General features: G+C 34.5%; 1 protein-coding gene across 1 annotated transcript; it reads left to right on the top strand.

Moving 5' to 3' along the window:
* The first annotated feature begins 14,153 nt into the window (after positions 1–14,153).
* Positions 14,154–16,137, top strand: LOC140038514 (F-box/LRR-repeat protein At3g26922-like). The gene is made up of 3 exons (XM_072083892.1): positions 14,154–14,207; positions 14,643–15,485; positions 15,613–16,137. The coding sequence occupies exons 1-3, from the start codon at positions 14,154–14,156 to the stop codon at positions 16,135–16,137; spliced, it is 1,422 nt and encodes a 473-aa protein (XP_071939993.1).
* Positions 16,138–16,901: the final 764 nt, after the last annotated feature.

Genomic DNA, 16,901 nt, shown 5'->3' with positions numbered 1-16,901 from the left:
CTTACACAAAGAAAGTGTAAAACTCTTGCACCACACATGCAATGATATAAGACCTGTATAATGACACACCATAATCCCCTATATATACAAAATAAGGATACTGTCCTCCCAAAAAATTTAGTGGCAATAAAATTTTAGTTTTCATAGGTTAAGGAAGGTCATAATTCAGCAATAGAATGTCAGTATAATAGAGTATGCTAATATGATTGGATGGACAAGAAAAAGTTCAATTCAGCTAAATGTTAAATAGATTAAGAATTATGAAAGTCAAGAAGACTCTGGCTTTTTTTTCCCATAGACAAAAATAAACACACACACTCAATTAGATTAGAACACTCAAGAAGTCATCGCTAAATTGAGTCAGAGACTAATCTAAGGGAGACCCATAAACGAGCACCATCTAACCAATTGGTGACAGGAGATGCGACTGAGAACCTTAAACTCAGATTGAAGAAGACTCTGGCAACTACGTTCGTTCGAGTTGTCATTCGTTTGCTACTTTTTGTCAATACTGTGCCTATAACTGTATATAAAGCCAAGTTTTGTTCATAAGCAGATGAAAGAAACAAGAACTATGAACTTGGAAAGTCAGGAAACCATGAGATCTTCAATAGGTAGGTAGACATTCTCGTTCAATATCTAGTAATCAGTGACAAGTACTCTAAAAATAAATACAAAATTTAAAGTGATAAGAGTAAAATAGTATATATATAGAGATGGAAAAGTGCAAGTATATTTAACGTGTGAGTGATAGATTTAATGCTGCATATTGTATACTTGATCATTATAGATCAAAATATAAGTAAAATTGCAGAAGCCGCAATTCGAACAAAGTACAGGACCTAGATTAAGAACATGGTGAAGTATTATACAGTCACATGAGCAAGCATTCTAAAAGGACTATAGGACTATGTTAGAAAAAGCCAAAAGAGCAATAAGGAAATAATAAAATAATCAGGAGAGAAGAATATGGAGTGGTGGTTGATGACTCTGGCAGTTGTTAAACAAATCAAGAAATGGCCAGAAAGCATATCCATTAAAAGGTTTAAAAAGTTGAAAATACCAACAAGAGAACTCAACATTCTGTCACCAATATAGGGGTATTTTTGGAATGAGGGGCTAATATAGTAAAAAAACAAACACTACAATTAGTGGACCTTGCTGATAGGGGACCAAAAACACTGTTCATGACATCAACTTCCACTTTTAGATTGTTTGGATAGGATAGGAAATATCAACCACTAGTCCAAAGCCTTTGGGCTGGTGGCCACCACCTAACTTGGTGGGGTGGGAAGCAAGGGTTATCAAAATGTCACATTTAAGTGGTTTGCTTTAAAAAAAATTCAGGCGGGTGTGTTGTGCATTCATTTGGTCTGGTGGTGGTTCAGTCCCCCTACGGGTTATTCTTGGACTTCCTTAGGTCCGTCCCCTCCCCCTTAGTGTAGTATAAATTAGGTTATACAACTGTTGTCGTCTCCGAAAAAAAAGGATAGGATAGGAAATATCGAACCTGTAATAGAAAACTAAAACAATTATCATGGAGTCAATCACATGCACATCATGACATCATGTAGACCTTTAAAAACAATTTGATCCGTTATTTTTAAGGTCGTGCCCAATTTGATTCCCTACATACCATCATCTTATCAATTTAAGCTCTTATTTCTACAAAATAAAGTTAATATCGGACTTTTAATAGAAAATTATAGAACTTTAATGGATACGGTAACGCACATAGCATGTGTACCATTAAAATAAAGAGGAGCAGAATTAAAAAAAAAAAATCCATAAGTTTCGCTCAGAATTCTGTCAATTTCCATCTCCTAACTTTCCCACATCCTTACTTAGAGCCCTTAACTCATAAATCTTTACTAATCTTGGAATATAAGAATAACTGATGTTGTGACTGTAGGACTAAAGCAGCAAGTGATTTTTGTCTATCCCATTAGCTCTACAGTTTCACATTCATAATTTTTGTACCACTGATATTTGATGGAAATTATTAATGAAGAGCTCTAATTAAGGATATAGGTAAAATCGGAGAGCAAAATCTATGGAATTGCAATTGGAGCTTGCGTATGCGGACTAGACTCCTCTCTGTTGCACCGGAGAGTAAAATTGATTTGAAAATTGATTTAAAAAATTCACACCATTCATAGTATGTTTCATCCTTTTTATTAGTTATACATAAAATTTTGTAACAATTTGACTAATTTTATCATCTAATTAATCATTAAAAATTTTTCTTACACTTTTGGGCCATTTTTCACTGTTCAATTTTTTTTGTATAAATTGAATGCCAAAATATTCTCAAAATTATATCATTTTTTAGTATGTTGATCTAGACATCGAAAGTAAAATAATTACACAATCGGATGATTTTAAAAAAATTATAGTAATTTGGATATAAATAATTGGAAAGAAATCCAATGGAGAGAATCCTAACCCTTTTGTATGCATGTGTTTTTTCATTTTTTTCAATTCAAATCCTTTGTGTTCAAGAGTACACATACTGTATAACGGGACTGACTTCTTGGATTGATTTCATTTTGTAAAAAATCATGGTTAAATTGGCAGGCGGTCACATCTTATGGACCAAATTAGACAGATCTCAAAGATAAAGGATCAAAACGATCATTTTGACATATCCATTTAGTTTTATCAATCCAAGGCGTCAATAACGTGACATATCCATTTAATTTTATCGTCCAGAATTCAAAAAAAAAAATGCAATTGCAAGTTATAAGGAGAAAAGAAAAAATAATAAACATTATATAGGTTAATATTTCAGATTAACTATTAAAATCAAGACAAAAAAATAAAAGGTATGAGTTCAATTTGCTGGAGACCATATGAATCTGATACTTATTGTGGTGCTATAAATGAAAAACACAGTTTCCATTTATTGCAGCCATATCTGGCTAATCACATTGGAGTTTACAATTGCCAATGATAATTGCAAACTCCAATGTGTACCAAAAATTATATTTTTACTAGTGTAATTTTATAGTTTTGGCTAGTATGTTGATTTCTTCTTTTTAACGCTTAATCATCCGATCTCTGATCTAATTGCCCTCAAAGCAAAAGTTCTAAGTCAAATTTCTATGTCAGCAAGTCCTCTTGTATCAGTATATTATTGTAACAAAACAATAGCAAAGGCAAGGGTATGAAACTTTTATATGGAAGTTGTATGTCTACTGATAAATCGAAATATGCAATGGCTGTATACTGATATAACTACTCAGTTTTATCTTCTCATTCTTACAATCCTATGGGAAAAAATATATATAATTTGACCATTCTCTAGTATCACACTTTGCAGTGCAATCATAATTCAAAGTGCAAATCAAAAGTACACATATAATACTACTAATAGATGTAACTATTGTTTATATGTAGGGATGCAGCGGGTCGGATACTCTCGAAATTCCTTCTTACCAAACTCTAACCCGCTTATCTAAATTTTTTATCAAACTTTATCAGGTAATTTTATGGGTTTTAATTACTATTACCAAACCCTCTTACGCACGGATTCAGATTACCCATTGGGAACCTTCTATTTATTAATCTAAATAGTTTAAAGAAAAAGAAAATTATCTTTTATCAAACTAAATTAATTTATACATCATGGTAAATCAATGCACTATATTGAGTCTTAAATTTGGGTAGAGCCACAGAACTTGCATATCAAAAAAATGAAGAGTTAAATTAACATTCTTCCATTTTTAATCACAATTGTCTCCATTTGAGAATTTCAGCTAAATCATGCCTCTAGCTATTACAATTTCAACAAATATCGAAAAGAAGATTTAGACAATTGTTCACAAGGTCATTTCCAAATAATGAGTTTTATATAAAACATGGCACAAAACACTTCACAAGACAAATATAGAAAACAAAAATACAAACTAAAGAAAATAAGAGGGTTATGGGTTGTGTAACGAGTTGGTTTAAAGTTATGTGCTATTATACTATAAAATTGAGACCGAAGAATATATATAGGGTATCGGGTATTCGGGTATCAAACCCTCTCAGGTTATCTATCTGTAATCTTTCATCAATACCAATCTCTAATGAATAATCCATTAGTCATTTAATTGAATTAATTATCGGATCGAGTATCCACGGGTATTAGGTTTTACCCTACTCATTGTCATTCCTATTTATATGTTTACAGAGAGAACAATTCAAGACATGCAAATCTTATTTGTTTAAACTTAACATATAGAAGATCACATATATAGAACCAAGTGCTTGAATTGAAAATCTCATACCCTAAAACTGAAGTGATTATTCGAATCTCATACCCTAAAGCTGAAAATTAGAATGAAATGATTATTTGATAGGTGTACACAGTTTAAGTTTGAATTAATTTTTCTTGACGTAATAGATAAAGTTTTAACAAGTTAATATTTAATGCTAAAATGATTAATAACAAGTTGTATCTTATAGATCAATTAACTAACTAGCAAGGTTAAAAATATTTAAAGAATAAAAGTTCAAATTTGGTGGTGAGTTGGGGGAGGGGGGGGGTGGGAGCATCGAGAGAAAGACTCTTAATAAAAATTTCCAAAATCTCTAACAGGATAATGGAAATTTTTCAGAACTCGGGAGCAGCTCACTCCTAGCTTAGACATTGCTTAAGCAACCAGCCTATGGCCAACAATTGTAGAAACCCTCGAGCCCTAACAAGCTCATCACTAATTTGAATGTACCCCTTGGAGGAGAAACGAGTTGGTTGGCTCAAAGAAAAGAATTTAAGTAAGAGAATTCGGATTCAAATCTTTCCACTCACAGTATAAAAATGAAAAAAAAGTTTCAACATTTGTTACAAAGCATGTCATGTTCCAATGTCTTATGGATCACGGAAGCTGTAGACAACTCTTTGTTTCATTTACTAAGAATGCGCTTGATAAAACTGAAGTTTGAAATCTGAAATTTAAAGTTTGAATCTATTAAATTATTGAATTGTTAAGTATTAAATCTAATACATTTGAATGCGTATCATTATATTTAGTGATAAATGAATAATTTATTACTTAATTTTAAGAACAAGTTTTATCCAAAAAATTCAATGCCTTTTAATTAATTTAAATATTCAATTTTTTATTATTAAATTATTTAAATATATTAAAATTTGAATTTATTAAATTTAAATATTAAATTAAATTATGGTACAGACTTAGAAAAGTCTTCGGACCAGTAAGATTCCGAAAACTTGAGTCGTGAAAGAAATGTTGCAGGTCCCCTCCCACGTCGTCAAATCTCGAAAATATCTTCCCCCACTCAATGGCCCCGCTCTTGGTCCTGTTAATCCAGTATCCCCTGGTACGAACCACAAAACATGTTCTAGCATCTGATACAAAATTTAGTGCTCATATGTCAGAAAATGCATTCAACAAAATAATTACAGTAGTAGAAGCTCTTTTTTCCTTTTTCTTTTTTTTTTTTTAATTTACAAAATCAGAATGATGAGCATCTTAATTGCTGACCACCAGAGAGAGTAGAGTCTGCCACAGAATGTGAAAAACGTTTGTCTGTGGAAAAAGCAAATGACGATAAAATGTCTTCAAAGCCAGCAGGATGGGCGAAGCCAAGACCAACAGCAGAAACGCCCATGGCTAGTGATGATAAATCTGGCAAGGCAACTGATCCCTCCAAGTACAACAGAATTTGCCTCATACTCGGCCTAATCTTTGGTTCTGAATGAGAGCATAACAAGCCTAGTTTCAACACCAAGTCTGCTTCCTCTTTCACAAACTCAGTACCCAACTTTTGATCAACCGCCTGGAGAATATTGCCTGCTTTCCAGCACGAAAATACCCAATCAACCAAAATGACCTCTTCTGGTGCTGCTTGGGGTTCTATTGGCCTTCTTCCGCAGGCAACCTCCAGCAAAAAGGCCCCAAATGCATATACATCAGTGCTTGTTGTGGCCCTCCCTGTCCTGCTATGCTCAGGAGCAAGGTAGCCAAGAGATCCCGCTACATGGGTGGATTGAGGGAGGGTTCCATGATCGTATAGCCTTGCCAGGCCGAAATCTCCTAATCTTCCATTCAGTTCACTATCTAACAATCACTCAATTGATAATTGATGTAATGATAATTTCATTTATTCGCTGATAAACAAGTTATAACAATCAAACACGCGAAAACAATCAACTTCTCCTTACTGTATTAGTGATCAAGGTATGACTGTTAATCACTTCTCTAGTCAAGAAATAACCCTAGGTACGATCAAAGAGTTCAATTTTTCAATTGCCTTAAGAATTAAAGAAACCCTGTTTAAACCAAATAACACGCTACGAGAGTTATTTTAAGTTAGCTCATATGCCCCCCTGACACAAACCCAATTATGCCAGTCACCACTAATTTAAATCAATTAAATAATTATGAATTTAACTGCTCTAACTAGTTTTAGGTAATTAGATTAAATTAAATATCGGGCGCCCTTGATATTCAAATAAAATAATAACCATAATAAATTAAATCAGAGAACTTACAAATACCAGTAAATAAAAGAAATAAAAATAATCAACTCGATTTCACAATTTTTGATGAATCAAATCCTTTGTTGTTTCTTGACTAGAATAAGAAGTTTAGCTCATCTTCATGGAAAACGCCACGCACAAAATATTGGAGCTTATTACTGCGGTCATTCTCCCCAAAAAGATGAGATGAATTCTTGAGGAAAAGAGAAAGAAGTCCATCCTTTGTTTTCTTCCTTAAAATAAAAACAATACAAAACCCAAAACTACTACTACCACTACTCTATTCGGCTCGAGAAACAAGAAAAATAAGGCAAAAGACAATACCTTTCTGGTCTTGCTTCCTAATATTAGTAAACTGCTATTACTTAGCCGAATCAAAGTATAACAAATCTCATCCTATCCGAAAAGAAAGAATACGCCTCAATAGACAAAATAGCTAGCGTCCTAGTAGAAATCAAATACTATCTATCTGATGGAGCATCCGACTCTTGCAACTTCAATTCGAATTTTGGGGATCGTGTGCCAAATCCCAATCTTTCCGAACATGTAGAGTTAGACCTTGACGTGCCTACGTCGAATTACGCAGAAATCTAGTAAAAATCATGTTTTTAATCCCTTTTTTGTTTCGGATCCTTGCAACCAACACAATTACCAAATATAAGTAGAATCCGTCAATTAATGCAATATTTGGTCGAAATTAAAGGGAAAACAATCATGAATTTTATGACAAAATTGCAATCTATCAATTTCTTCCACACCTAAGTCATGCTTGTCCTCAAGCATGAGAATAACTAATAAAATACTACTAAGTCATTGAGTTCAAACAATGGTTATTACTCAAATTATCTATTGTCACGTTATAATTAAAATACATGTAAAGCATTAATGACTAATCTCTAAAAAATATCTCTCCGGTTAGCTTTTAAAACCCAAGACTTTTCCAATTCCCGATTAACTAATCTAAGAATATAAAATATTCAACCAACATTTGTCAGCAAATAGTTTGACTATTAAGCAAAATCTCAACATTAAGTTCCATGGATCAGCAGGCTAACAATTCATTCGCATTCTTCCACGTTTTTCACTACTAGCACATCTTTTTTTCTTTTCTAAAATATCCCTACAATTGAGTTTTTTTTCTCTTTTTTTTTTTTTTTGAGGAATGTTTAGTCTTTAGCCATTCAAACCTTTTGACACGAAGTCTGATATCAGCCAAATAAAGGAACCCAGTTACTCAACTCTCATCACTTAAAAACCACATACTCATAGTAATCACCATTTTTTAATGCGAAAGTCGATATTTTTGGTGAAAACCCCCGATTACTAGGCAACGGCAACTAGCGGAGTGCAGCCAAACATAATCCATAAATAAGTACCAAAATAAAAGTAAAAACCACACGTCTTCTTCATTTTTCAAATATGGAGAACTATGATTAATAGGTAAACCAATTTACATGAAAAATGTCAGAAAAATATTTACAATACCTAGAAAAGTTAACTAAAAATTGTAAAAGTTACAAAATCTAAAATATTTACCAAAAAGACTCTCTTAAACTTAACCATGTCATCCTTAACGCGTCAAAGTATAAAATCTTAGCAATAGAAAATTTTGAGATGTCTAACCATCGTTTATCAGGGACAATAACAAATATGCACAAAGATAGGCAAAAATTGGATAAAATTTGAAAAAAAATCGAACAAAAAATTTTCCAACAAAAATACCTACATTTGCATTTTTCTAATATACTTTTCCCCACACACCTAAATCTTACATTGTTCTCAATGTAAGAAATAAAGAACAAAATATGAAGTAAAAGGGACAACGAAACTTCTCTGAAAACTGAGGGGGTAGCAATCGGCTACGAGTCTGGAGCAAAAGGAGGGTTGAATCCCACGTGATGAAAATAGGCGTCCAAGTTCTTGCATCATGTTTGATGACACAAAATTGGCAGGGATGACGATGATGGCGCTGGGAGTAGCAAGCGGCAGAGATGAGCGGTGAACAGGAGCCCTAGGTAGTCCGTCATGTAGCTGGAGAGTGGAAAGAGAGAAAGAAAAAAGAAAGAAAGGAAAGATAGAATGTAGAAAGAAAGAAAAAGCAAAAGAGAAGAAAAAAAGGAAAAGAAAGAAAAAGAAAGAGAGAAAAAGAGAATGGAAAAAGAAAAGTAAAAGGAAGGCATTTCTTCCTAGTGCATGATCAGAAGGCGCAGGCACGTCAAAAAGACTAGGAGTCTTCTAACCTTACATCGTGAAATTTCTTTCCTAGCTCGCATTCAGGAAGCACGGGCACATCATAAAGACTGAGAGTTTTCTGATCATGACTTTGGGAATTTTCTTCCTTGCACATGTCCAGAAGACGCAGACACGTCAATCTTAAAATTCTGCACTTGTGAAAATAATGGACCCGTAAGTCAAATGCAGATGTGCCTTGTGAAGGGCTAGTCTTCCGTCCACTAAATTAACAAAATCAAAATCAAACACACAAAACACAAGAATTCTGAAACAAAAATAATAAAAATGAACTAAAAACTAATTCAGTTGCCTCCCCATAAACGCCTTTCTTTAATATTTTGTGCTAGACATAAAGTATCATTTCTTAATTCGGTTGTAATTCGAGCTTTCTTGCAATTCGTGGCATTTTTTCAAGATCTAGATCGCCATTGAATGCAACATTCTTCTTTAACTTTTTGTCTATTTTCACATTATAAGTTGCTTTCAACCCATGATGCTTGTTCGTAGCAACTTTCAATTTACCACTACAATTAAATTCAGGAAATTCTCACGCAAAAGGATTAATAGCATGAATGGCAAATACAGAATGAGAGTTAATAGGATGTGTCATTGTATCAAAAATATAAAAATGGACTACTTTTTCATCAAATTCCATTATAAGAGTACCCTTACTAACATCAATTTTAGTTTGGGAAGTACTCAAGAAGGGTCTTCCTAAGATAATGGGTGATGGACTTGGAGCACTTCTAACATCCATGTAAAACACATAAAAATTATCAAGAAAAATTAATCCATCTATTGGCACTAAAACATTTTCAATTACTCCATCCGGATAAACAAATGTACGATCAGCCAATTGAATTATTACCCTTGTTTCTTTCAAAAGTCCTAAATTTAAAGAATCATACATTGATTTAAGCATCACGTTAATAGAAACCCCTAAATCTAGCATGACATTTTTAATTTTAGAATGTCCAATCTTACAAGGGATAGTAGACATATCTGGATCCCCACATTTAGGTGGCAATTTTCTTTGTAAAATCGTTGAGACATTCTCACCTACCACGATCTGCTCATCCCCTCTCAATTTCTTCTTGTTGACACACAAGTTCTTAAAGAATTTAGTGTATTTTGGTATTTGCTTGATCGCATCCAACAAAAGGATATTGATTGTTACCTTTCGAAACCTCTAGAATTTCTTTCTCTTTGTCTTGCTTTTCTGGCTTTTCCAACCTATTAGGAAAAGGCGGTGGATTAGATCTAACTTTAATTATAGAATAATGAATTACCTCTAAATTCACACTTCTCATTCCTTCCTTCTGAAACTCCTTTTTGATCCGATTTTTATTCTTATCTTTTGAAGTCACGAGTTCGGGTCCCTTAACTTCCTTCCCGCTTCTTAAGGTCATGGCGCTTACATTCTTCAGGTTCACTTCGGATAGAGATAGCAATTTTTCTTGAACTTGGGATTCCAGACGATTTGATTGATATTGCCATCTAACTTATTTATCTTTCATCTGATTAATTTAAGCCTTACTATTTTGCATGTCAGACTTCATTTTCTGTTGGAACCACATAGTGTTAGCAGTTAGTTCTTTCATCATGTTTTCTAATGATGGGCTTGAATTGGAAGAAGGAGCTTGTGGCTGATACTGATATTGTTGTTGGTACCCCTGTTGTCTGTTTGGCATAAAGTTCTGTTGTCTGTTTCCTCCATAGATGAGGTTCGGATGATCACTCCAACCTAGGTTATAGGTACTAGAGTATGGCTGATACTCCTCTCTTGGCACGGGCACGTGACTAGTCATATTTACATGTTCAACTCCTTCATCTTGTAATATTGGACACCTATTTGTGGGATGACTCGTGTCCTTACAAATACCACATGCTTTGGCCTACTGCAAATTTCCTACAGCCAACTGTTGAATAACCGAAGTTAATTTAGATAATTGTTGTTGAATTGATGAGCCATTTACTCGGCGAGTATGGACATCCTTTCTTGTGCCAAATTGTTGAAAATTTTCTGCCATCCTTTCTATTAATTCCCAAGCTTCTTGAGGAGTATTATTCACCAAGGCGCCTCCACTGGCAGCATCTAAAAAGCTTCTGTCTCTAAAGAGTAAACCCTCGTAGAAATACTGAATCAGCAATTGTTCACTTATCTGGTGCTGAAGGCATCTAGTACACAGCTTCTTGAATCTTTTCCAGTAGTCATAAAGAGACTCCTCAGGATGCTGTGTAATGCCACGTATCTCTTTCCTCAGACTGGCAGCTCTGGATGTAGGAAAATATTTTTCTAAAAACTTCTTCTTTAGCTGTGCCTAGGTTGTGATACAACCTGCTGGCAGATAGTACAACCAATCTTTTGTCGAATCTTTAAGAGAAAAAGGAAATGCTCTCATTTTTGTCTGTTCTTCAATAATCCTAGGGGGTTTCATACTTGTGCACACAACATCAAATTCTCGCAAATGCTTATGGGGTTCCTCACCTGGAAGACCTTGAAAAGGCGGTAAAAGGTGAATTGGACTAGATTTTAATTCAAAAGGGGTATTATCAGCTAAAGCAGGAAAAGTAATGCAAAGTGGTTGTTGGTGTAAATTTGGGGTAGCCAACTCCCTCAAAGTTCGAGCATTAACCATGATGACGTATTCTTGATCAGAATCACTCAAGATGGCACTAAAAGAATCCGCCAATTCGAGTTCTAAATGGAACCTCGGAGATGCAGCAATTGATTGCTCCTCTTTGTGTTTTCTAGTCTCCTTTCTTACTCTACATGGAATCTTCTCTATTTTAGGATCAAAAATTAATTCACCTGTACAAAAAAAAAATGGGGCATAAAATAGAAAAGTACCAGAAAATTAAAAATAAAATGAATTTAAAAAGAAACAAATTAACTAACGCCAGTCCTTGACAACGGCGCCAAAAATTGATAGGTGTCGAGCCTGTACAATAATGAATACCTATGAGAAAAAATTGTATATAGGGTGAGAAGGATCAAATCCACAGGAACTGGGGATAATTCATTTACTCTAAAGCTCAAAGTTTGGGAAATTTTTATATAATTGAGGATAATTAAACAATTCAAATAAATTAAATAAAATTAAAACTAAATGACAATTTAACAAAATTAAATCAATTATGAATAATCTCTAACCAAAAAATAATTTCGAAGATGATTCACTCAATTGATCATCGATGCAATGATAATTTCATTTATTCGCTGATAAATAAGTTATAATGGTCAAACATGCAATGATAATCAACTTTTCCTTACTATATCAGTGATCAAGGTACGACTATTAATCACTTCCCTAATCAAGAAATAACCCTAGGTACAATCATAGAGTTCAATTTCCCAATTGTCTTAAGAATTAAAGAAACCCTGTTTTAGCCAAATAACATGCTACGAGGGTTATTTTAAGTTAGTTCATATATCTCTTTGACATGAATCAAATCATACCAGTCACCACTAATTTAAAGTAATTAAACAATTACGGATTTAACTGCTCTAACTGGTTTTAGGTTATTAGATTAAAATAAATATCAGATGTCGTTGATATATAAATAAAATAATAACCGTAAGAAATTAAATCAGAGAACATACGAATATCAGTAAATAAAAGACATAAAAATAATCAATTCGTTTTCACAATTTTAGATGAATCAATTATCCTCTGTTATTTCTTGACTAGAATAAGAAGTTTATCTCATCTCCATGGAAAACGCCACGCGCGAAATATTGGAGGTTATTGCTGCGGCCATGCTTCCCAAAAAGATGAGATGAATTCCCGAGGAAAAGAGAAAGAATTCCGTCCTTTCGTTTCTTCCTGAGAATAAGAACAATACAAAACCCAAAACTACTACTACTACTTTATTCGACCCGAGAAAAAAAGAAAAGATAAGGCAAACGATAATGCCTTTCTGTCCTTGCTTCCTAATATTAGTAAACTACTATTACTTAGCCGAATCAAAGTATAACAAATCTCATCTTATCCGAAAAGAAAGAATACATCTCAACAAACAAAGTAGCTAGTGTCCTAGTTGAAATCAAATACTATCTATCTGATGGAGCATCCGACTCTTGCAACTTCAATTCGAATTTTAGAGATCATGTACCAAATCCCGATCTTCCCGGACATATAGAGTTAGACCTTGACATGCCTATGTCGAATTGCATAGAAATTTGGTAAAAATTATGTTTTTAATCCCTTTTTTTGCTCTCGATCCCTACAACCAACACAATTACCAAATAAAAGTAGTATCTGTCAATTACTGGAATATTTGGTTGAAATTAAAGGGAAAACAATTGTGAATTTTATGACAAAAATGTAACCTATCAATATGTGAAGTCAAAATCCAATAACCTTTTAATCCTGCTTTTTAGATAATGTGTTGTATACATACTACTTCATTACAATAATTTCGTTGAAGGATATAATTTGGTAGATTATGGATTTTGACTTTCTTTTTTATTAAAAATTTATAATTTAAATACAAACAGAAAGAACATAAATTAAATAATTATTCAAAATTAGAATCTATAATCAGTATAAGTAATCGAGTAAGAGTGACATTTCATAATTTGTACGACGCATTTTTTTAGTTATCTAAGATAAGAAATGCATGAATTTGTGTTAACGACCTACACAAAAAAATGTATTTGTGTGATTTAAGATACAAAGAGATAATTTCCAACTCAGCAAATAGATTTTTAAGTAGCTAAGTATCAGCTCAACATCTCAAGTATATTGACAAATTTATATGTTGCTAGCCATAGAAAAACTGAGTACAAAATATTCGTACCCAAGAGCTTTTAGTGTTGATCACATGAATCACATTTTAGTGCAGTTAAAAAACAAGCTCCAAAAATACGTCGGAAATTAGGGGGTTTGGGATCTGCCAACGTGATATTAGTGTTTTTTTTTTTTAACTTACCATACATGCCTGAAAACTTAAATAGTACTGTAATAGAGCGGTATCTTTGTAATATAAGGGCAACCCCTAAATTAAATTGATTTATCCTTGCAATGGTAGTAGGTTGTGTATTTCAATAGCATATGTTTCCTCCCAAAAAAAATTACTAAAGCAACGACTTTTATCAATACCTGTTCCCTATAAATAGAGGCTCTTTGCGATTTAGTAAAAATTGAAGGAAATAATTGTAATCATACGAAACCTCAAGGGGTGCCCGTGCAATTTATTGTTTTAACGGTTGGTTACCCACTCCTGCTTCAAATATGTATCCAAATCCGCAATTATTAAGCATTACTAATTCCTACTGCTATGAGGAAAAAGATTTCCCCACGCTAAGCTAACCAGGCTGATGGATGGTTTTAAGGATCATTAAATCATCGATTGAAGTTTGGCTATTCTAAGTTCAACAAAAACGTCTTGAAGTTTGGCTATTGTAGCAGCTAATTGTGTGCATTCCATGGAGAAAAAGGCGAAGAAGGCCCGTAGTGCACCACCGCAGTCGCGCCAGAAGGTGAAAGCTTCTCTCCTCTCGTCTCCCTTTTCTTTTGAGATTGTTTATTCTTGAGTTTATCTTATTTGCCACACTGGTGCGTCTTGGGCTTATCTTATCTATCAGCTTCTTTAATTTTTAGGGGTTTTCATTGAAAAACAATCATAAAAAGATGAATTGTTCATTCTCCTTTGTTGCCTTTTAAATTATCAAGTACTTTGGAATATGAAATCACGTCTTCTTTCGCTAGCTATATATCCAATATTGGATATTGGCAGCGTGGGCATATTACTTTGCATATTAATCTGCACCTGCGTTTTTGTAGATAAATATCTGATCAAAACTTGTATTTCTTGCTATGTTGATTGTGTCTTAGAGATTAAGCTTTACTTTTTTTTTTTAACCATTCAACTTGTTCAAACCTGTCTTTTGAATGTGGAAATATTGCTTTTGCAGGATTGGATTGATCAGTTGCCGGAAGAAATTCTGGGAAACATATTGTCACGCATGGCGATGAAAGAGGCAGCAAGGACAAGTATCCTTTCTCGTAGGTGGAGGAACCTCTGGAAAGTTTATGGTAGCCATTTGGATTTTGATGCATCGGAAACAATGCGGCTTATGTTCGATGGGGTTAAAGAACGCCACATCGAAGCACCAAAATATCGAGATTGGGTTAATCAAGTCTTAGATTCCCATGAAGGTTCATCATTAGAACGACTGAGAATTGCTTTTGACTTGGGCGGGTCATATATTTATGCAACTGCTGTCGACAAATGGATCGACTTTGCCATCGTGAAAAGAGTCCAAAGGCTTGAAGTGGATCTGACTGCAGCTGCCGGATGTTATACGTGTTCTGATAGTGTCTATACTTTCCCGTCCTGGTTGCTGGATTTACCTTCTGATTTTCCGAGTTTTGACAGACTAACAGTCCTGTGCTTGAAGTCTGTTTCGATAACTGAAGAAGATCTGGCATACTTCTTATCAACATGTCCTTTCCTCGAGCAACTAACGGTGGAAAATTCTTCCTCTCTGCAAAACTTCAGAGTTTCGGGTCAGTCACTCAAGTTGAAGCACTTGGAGATTGGATATTGCCAGAAGTTGCAGAATGTTGAGGTTTCAGCTGCAAGTCTTGTATCTTTCAAATACGCCGGGCCAAGGATAAACATATGCCTAATAGAAGTTCCAGAACTCGCTTTAGTTTCCTTTAGTAATCAATACTGTGAGAAGTTCATCATCAATTCTCCAAGTTCTTTGTATCTCTCTCGGCTGGAGAAACTGGAATTGGATCTGAGGTTCACGGTAATATCGTTTAACAGTTTCTGCATTTTTATTTCTTTGCTACTTGTTTGTCTTTGTTTCCTAAATTGTTCGCTGGTGCTGGTTTGCTTTTAACCATTAACTTCTGCTTTTAACATCTCGAGTGTAGGGTTCAGCAAGATGCGTAGGTTTTCCATCTAATTTTCCGGAATTCAGCAACCTTAAGCACATGGAATTGAAATTTGTAGCAGTTGCCGATGAAAGTGCTCTCTTCTTCAGCTCCATCATAGGTGCATCTCCTGGACTAATTAAGTTGACATTGAAGTATGACATTGATTGGGCAACAAGACACCAAACCTTATCAAATCCAGAAGTATTTAGAAACCAAGGAATGTTAGACGTGTGTGAGGAGGAGTGGGAAGAGCAAGCAAGGAGATACAGTCACAAGTGTCTCAACGTGATCGAATTTGTTGGTTGGGCTGGGATCAAGACCGATGTTCAACTTGCCAATTATTTGCTCGAGACTGCCATCTCACTAGAGAAGATCATAGTTGATTGCCGAATTCCTCGTTATACTCGAACATCATGGAATGAAGAGCTCTGTCCAATGCCAGGGAACAGGGAAGCTGCTTTACTAAGTGCGAAGGAGCTTCAGAGGAAACTACCTCCCAGAGCCCAGTTGATTATAGTTTAGCGTTTGAAAATCCAATTCAACAGAACTATTCTGTTGTTATTGAGACTGTCATGTTTGGAGTGCTTGTTTATGTGTAGTTTCTTTATGTAAAATCAATTTCGTTCAGTTTCAACAAATCCCCCTTTTATTCAGTTCTCCATCTCATTCGCTCTCTTTCTCCCTTTTTCTTTCAATAACATTGCTGAATTACATTGATAATTCCTCAAGATTCATCTGTTTTCGTCAGAGTTCGGACATAGCTCAAATGTTAAAGCACTAATCATGCATGATATGATGATCATCAAGAAGTACAATATATGCTTGGTGGTAAAAAGAGGAACGGGTGTGATCAGAATCAGATGGATTTGCCATTGTCTTTATCACTGCCTGTGAGGCATGATAAAGAAGAAGAAGAAAATGAGAGTTCCGGCATGATGATCAAGAAGAAGTCCGAAATATCTGCAAAGGTTCCAGCATGTGATTTGTTTGCGGGACGAAGCCAAAAGAATTAAGCCAATCAAGAAGAACTAGATTTTAAGGAAAGTGGGGAAAAAGCAGGGGCTTTTAACTGCAGATTCAAAGATGATGCCAAGCTTGTTGAGAAATGTGCCCCGTGTTGAAGATTTGGAGTTCCATGAACTTGAACAACTTATGGCTCCTATGGACGAGAAGGAAAAGAAGGTATTGGATCGAGGTAATCAGATCAGGAAGAGCAGTGCTAATCCTTCTGGTGACTTCTTGGTTGTAGTTGGTTTCTTTCTGTAAGCTTCATCAGTTTTCTAGAT

Source organism: Coffea arabica, chromosome 3e (assembly GCF_036785885.1).
Source record: "Coffea arabica cultivar ET-39 chromosome 3e, Coffea Arabica ET-39 HiFi, whole genome shotgun sequence".
Classification (NCBI taxonomy): Eukaryota; Viridiplantae; Streptophyta; class Magnoliopsida; order Gentianales; family Rubiaceae; genus Coffea; species Coffea arabica.
Note: the sequence above shows the minus strand (reverse complement) of the source record. Positions and strands in the feature narration are given on the sequence as shown.

Bases quoted from the DNA above. Each gene is read 5' to 3' on its own strand.
- LOC140038514 (XM_072083892.1), top strand. From the start codon at position 14,154: ATGGAGAAAAAGGCGAAGAAGGCCCGTAGTGCACCACCGCAGTCGCGC. The intron at 14,208-14,642 runs GTGAAAGCTTCT...TTGCTTTTGCAG, and splicing joins CACCGCAGTCGCGCCAGAAG to GATTGGATTGATCAGTTGCC. The intron at 15,486-15,612 runs GTAATATCGTTT...TCTCGAGTGTAG, and splicing joins AATTGGATCTGAGGTTCACG to GGTTCAGCAAGATGCGTAGG.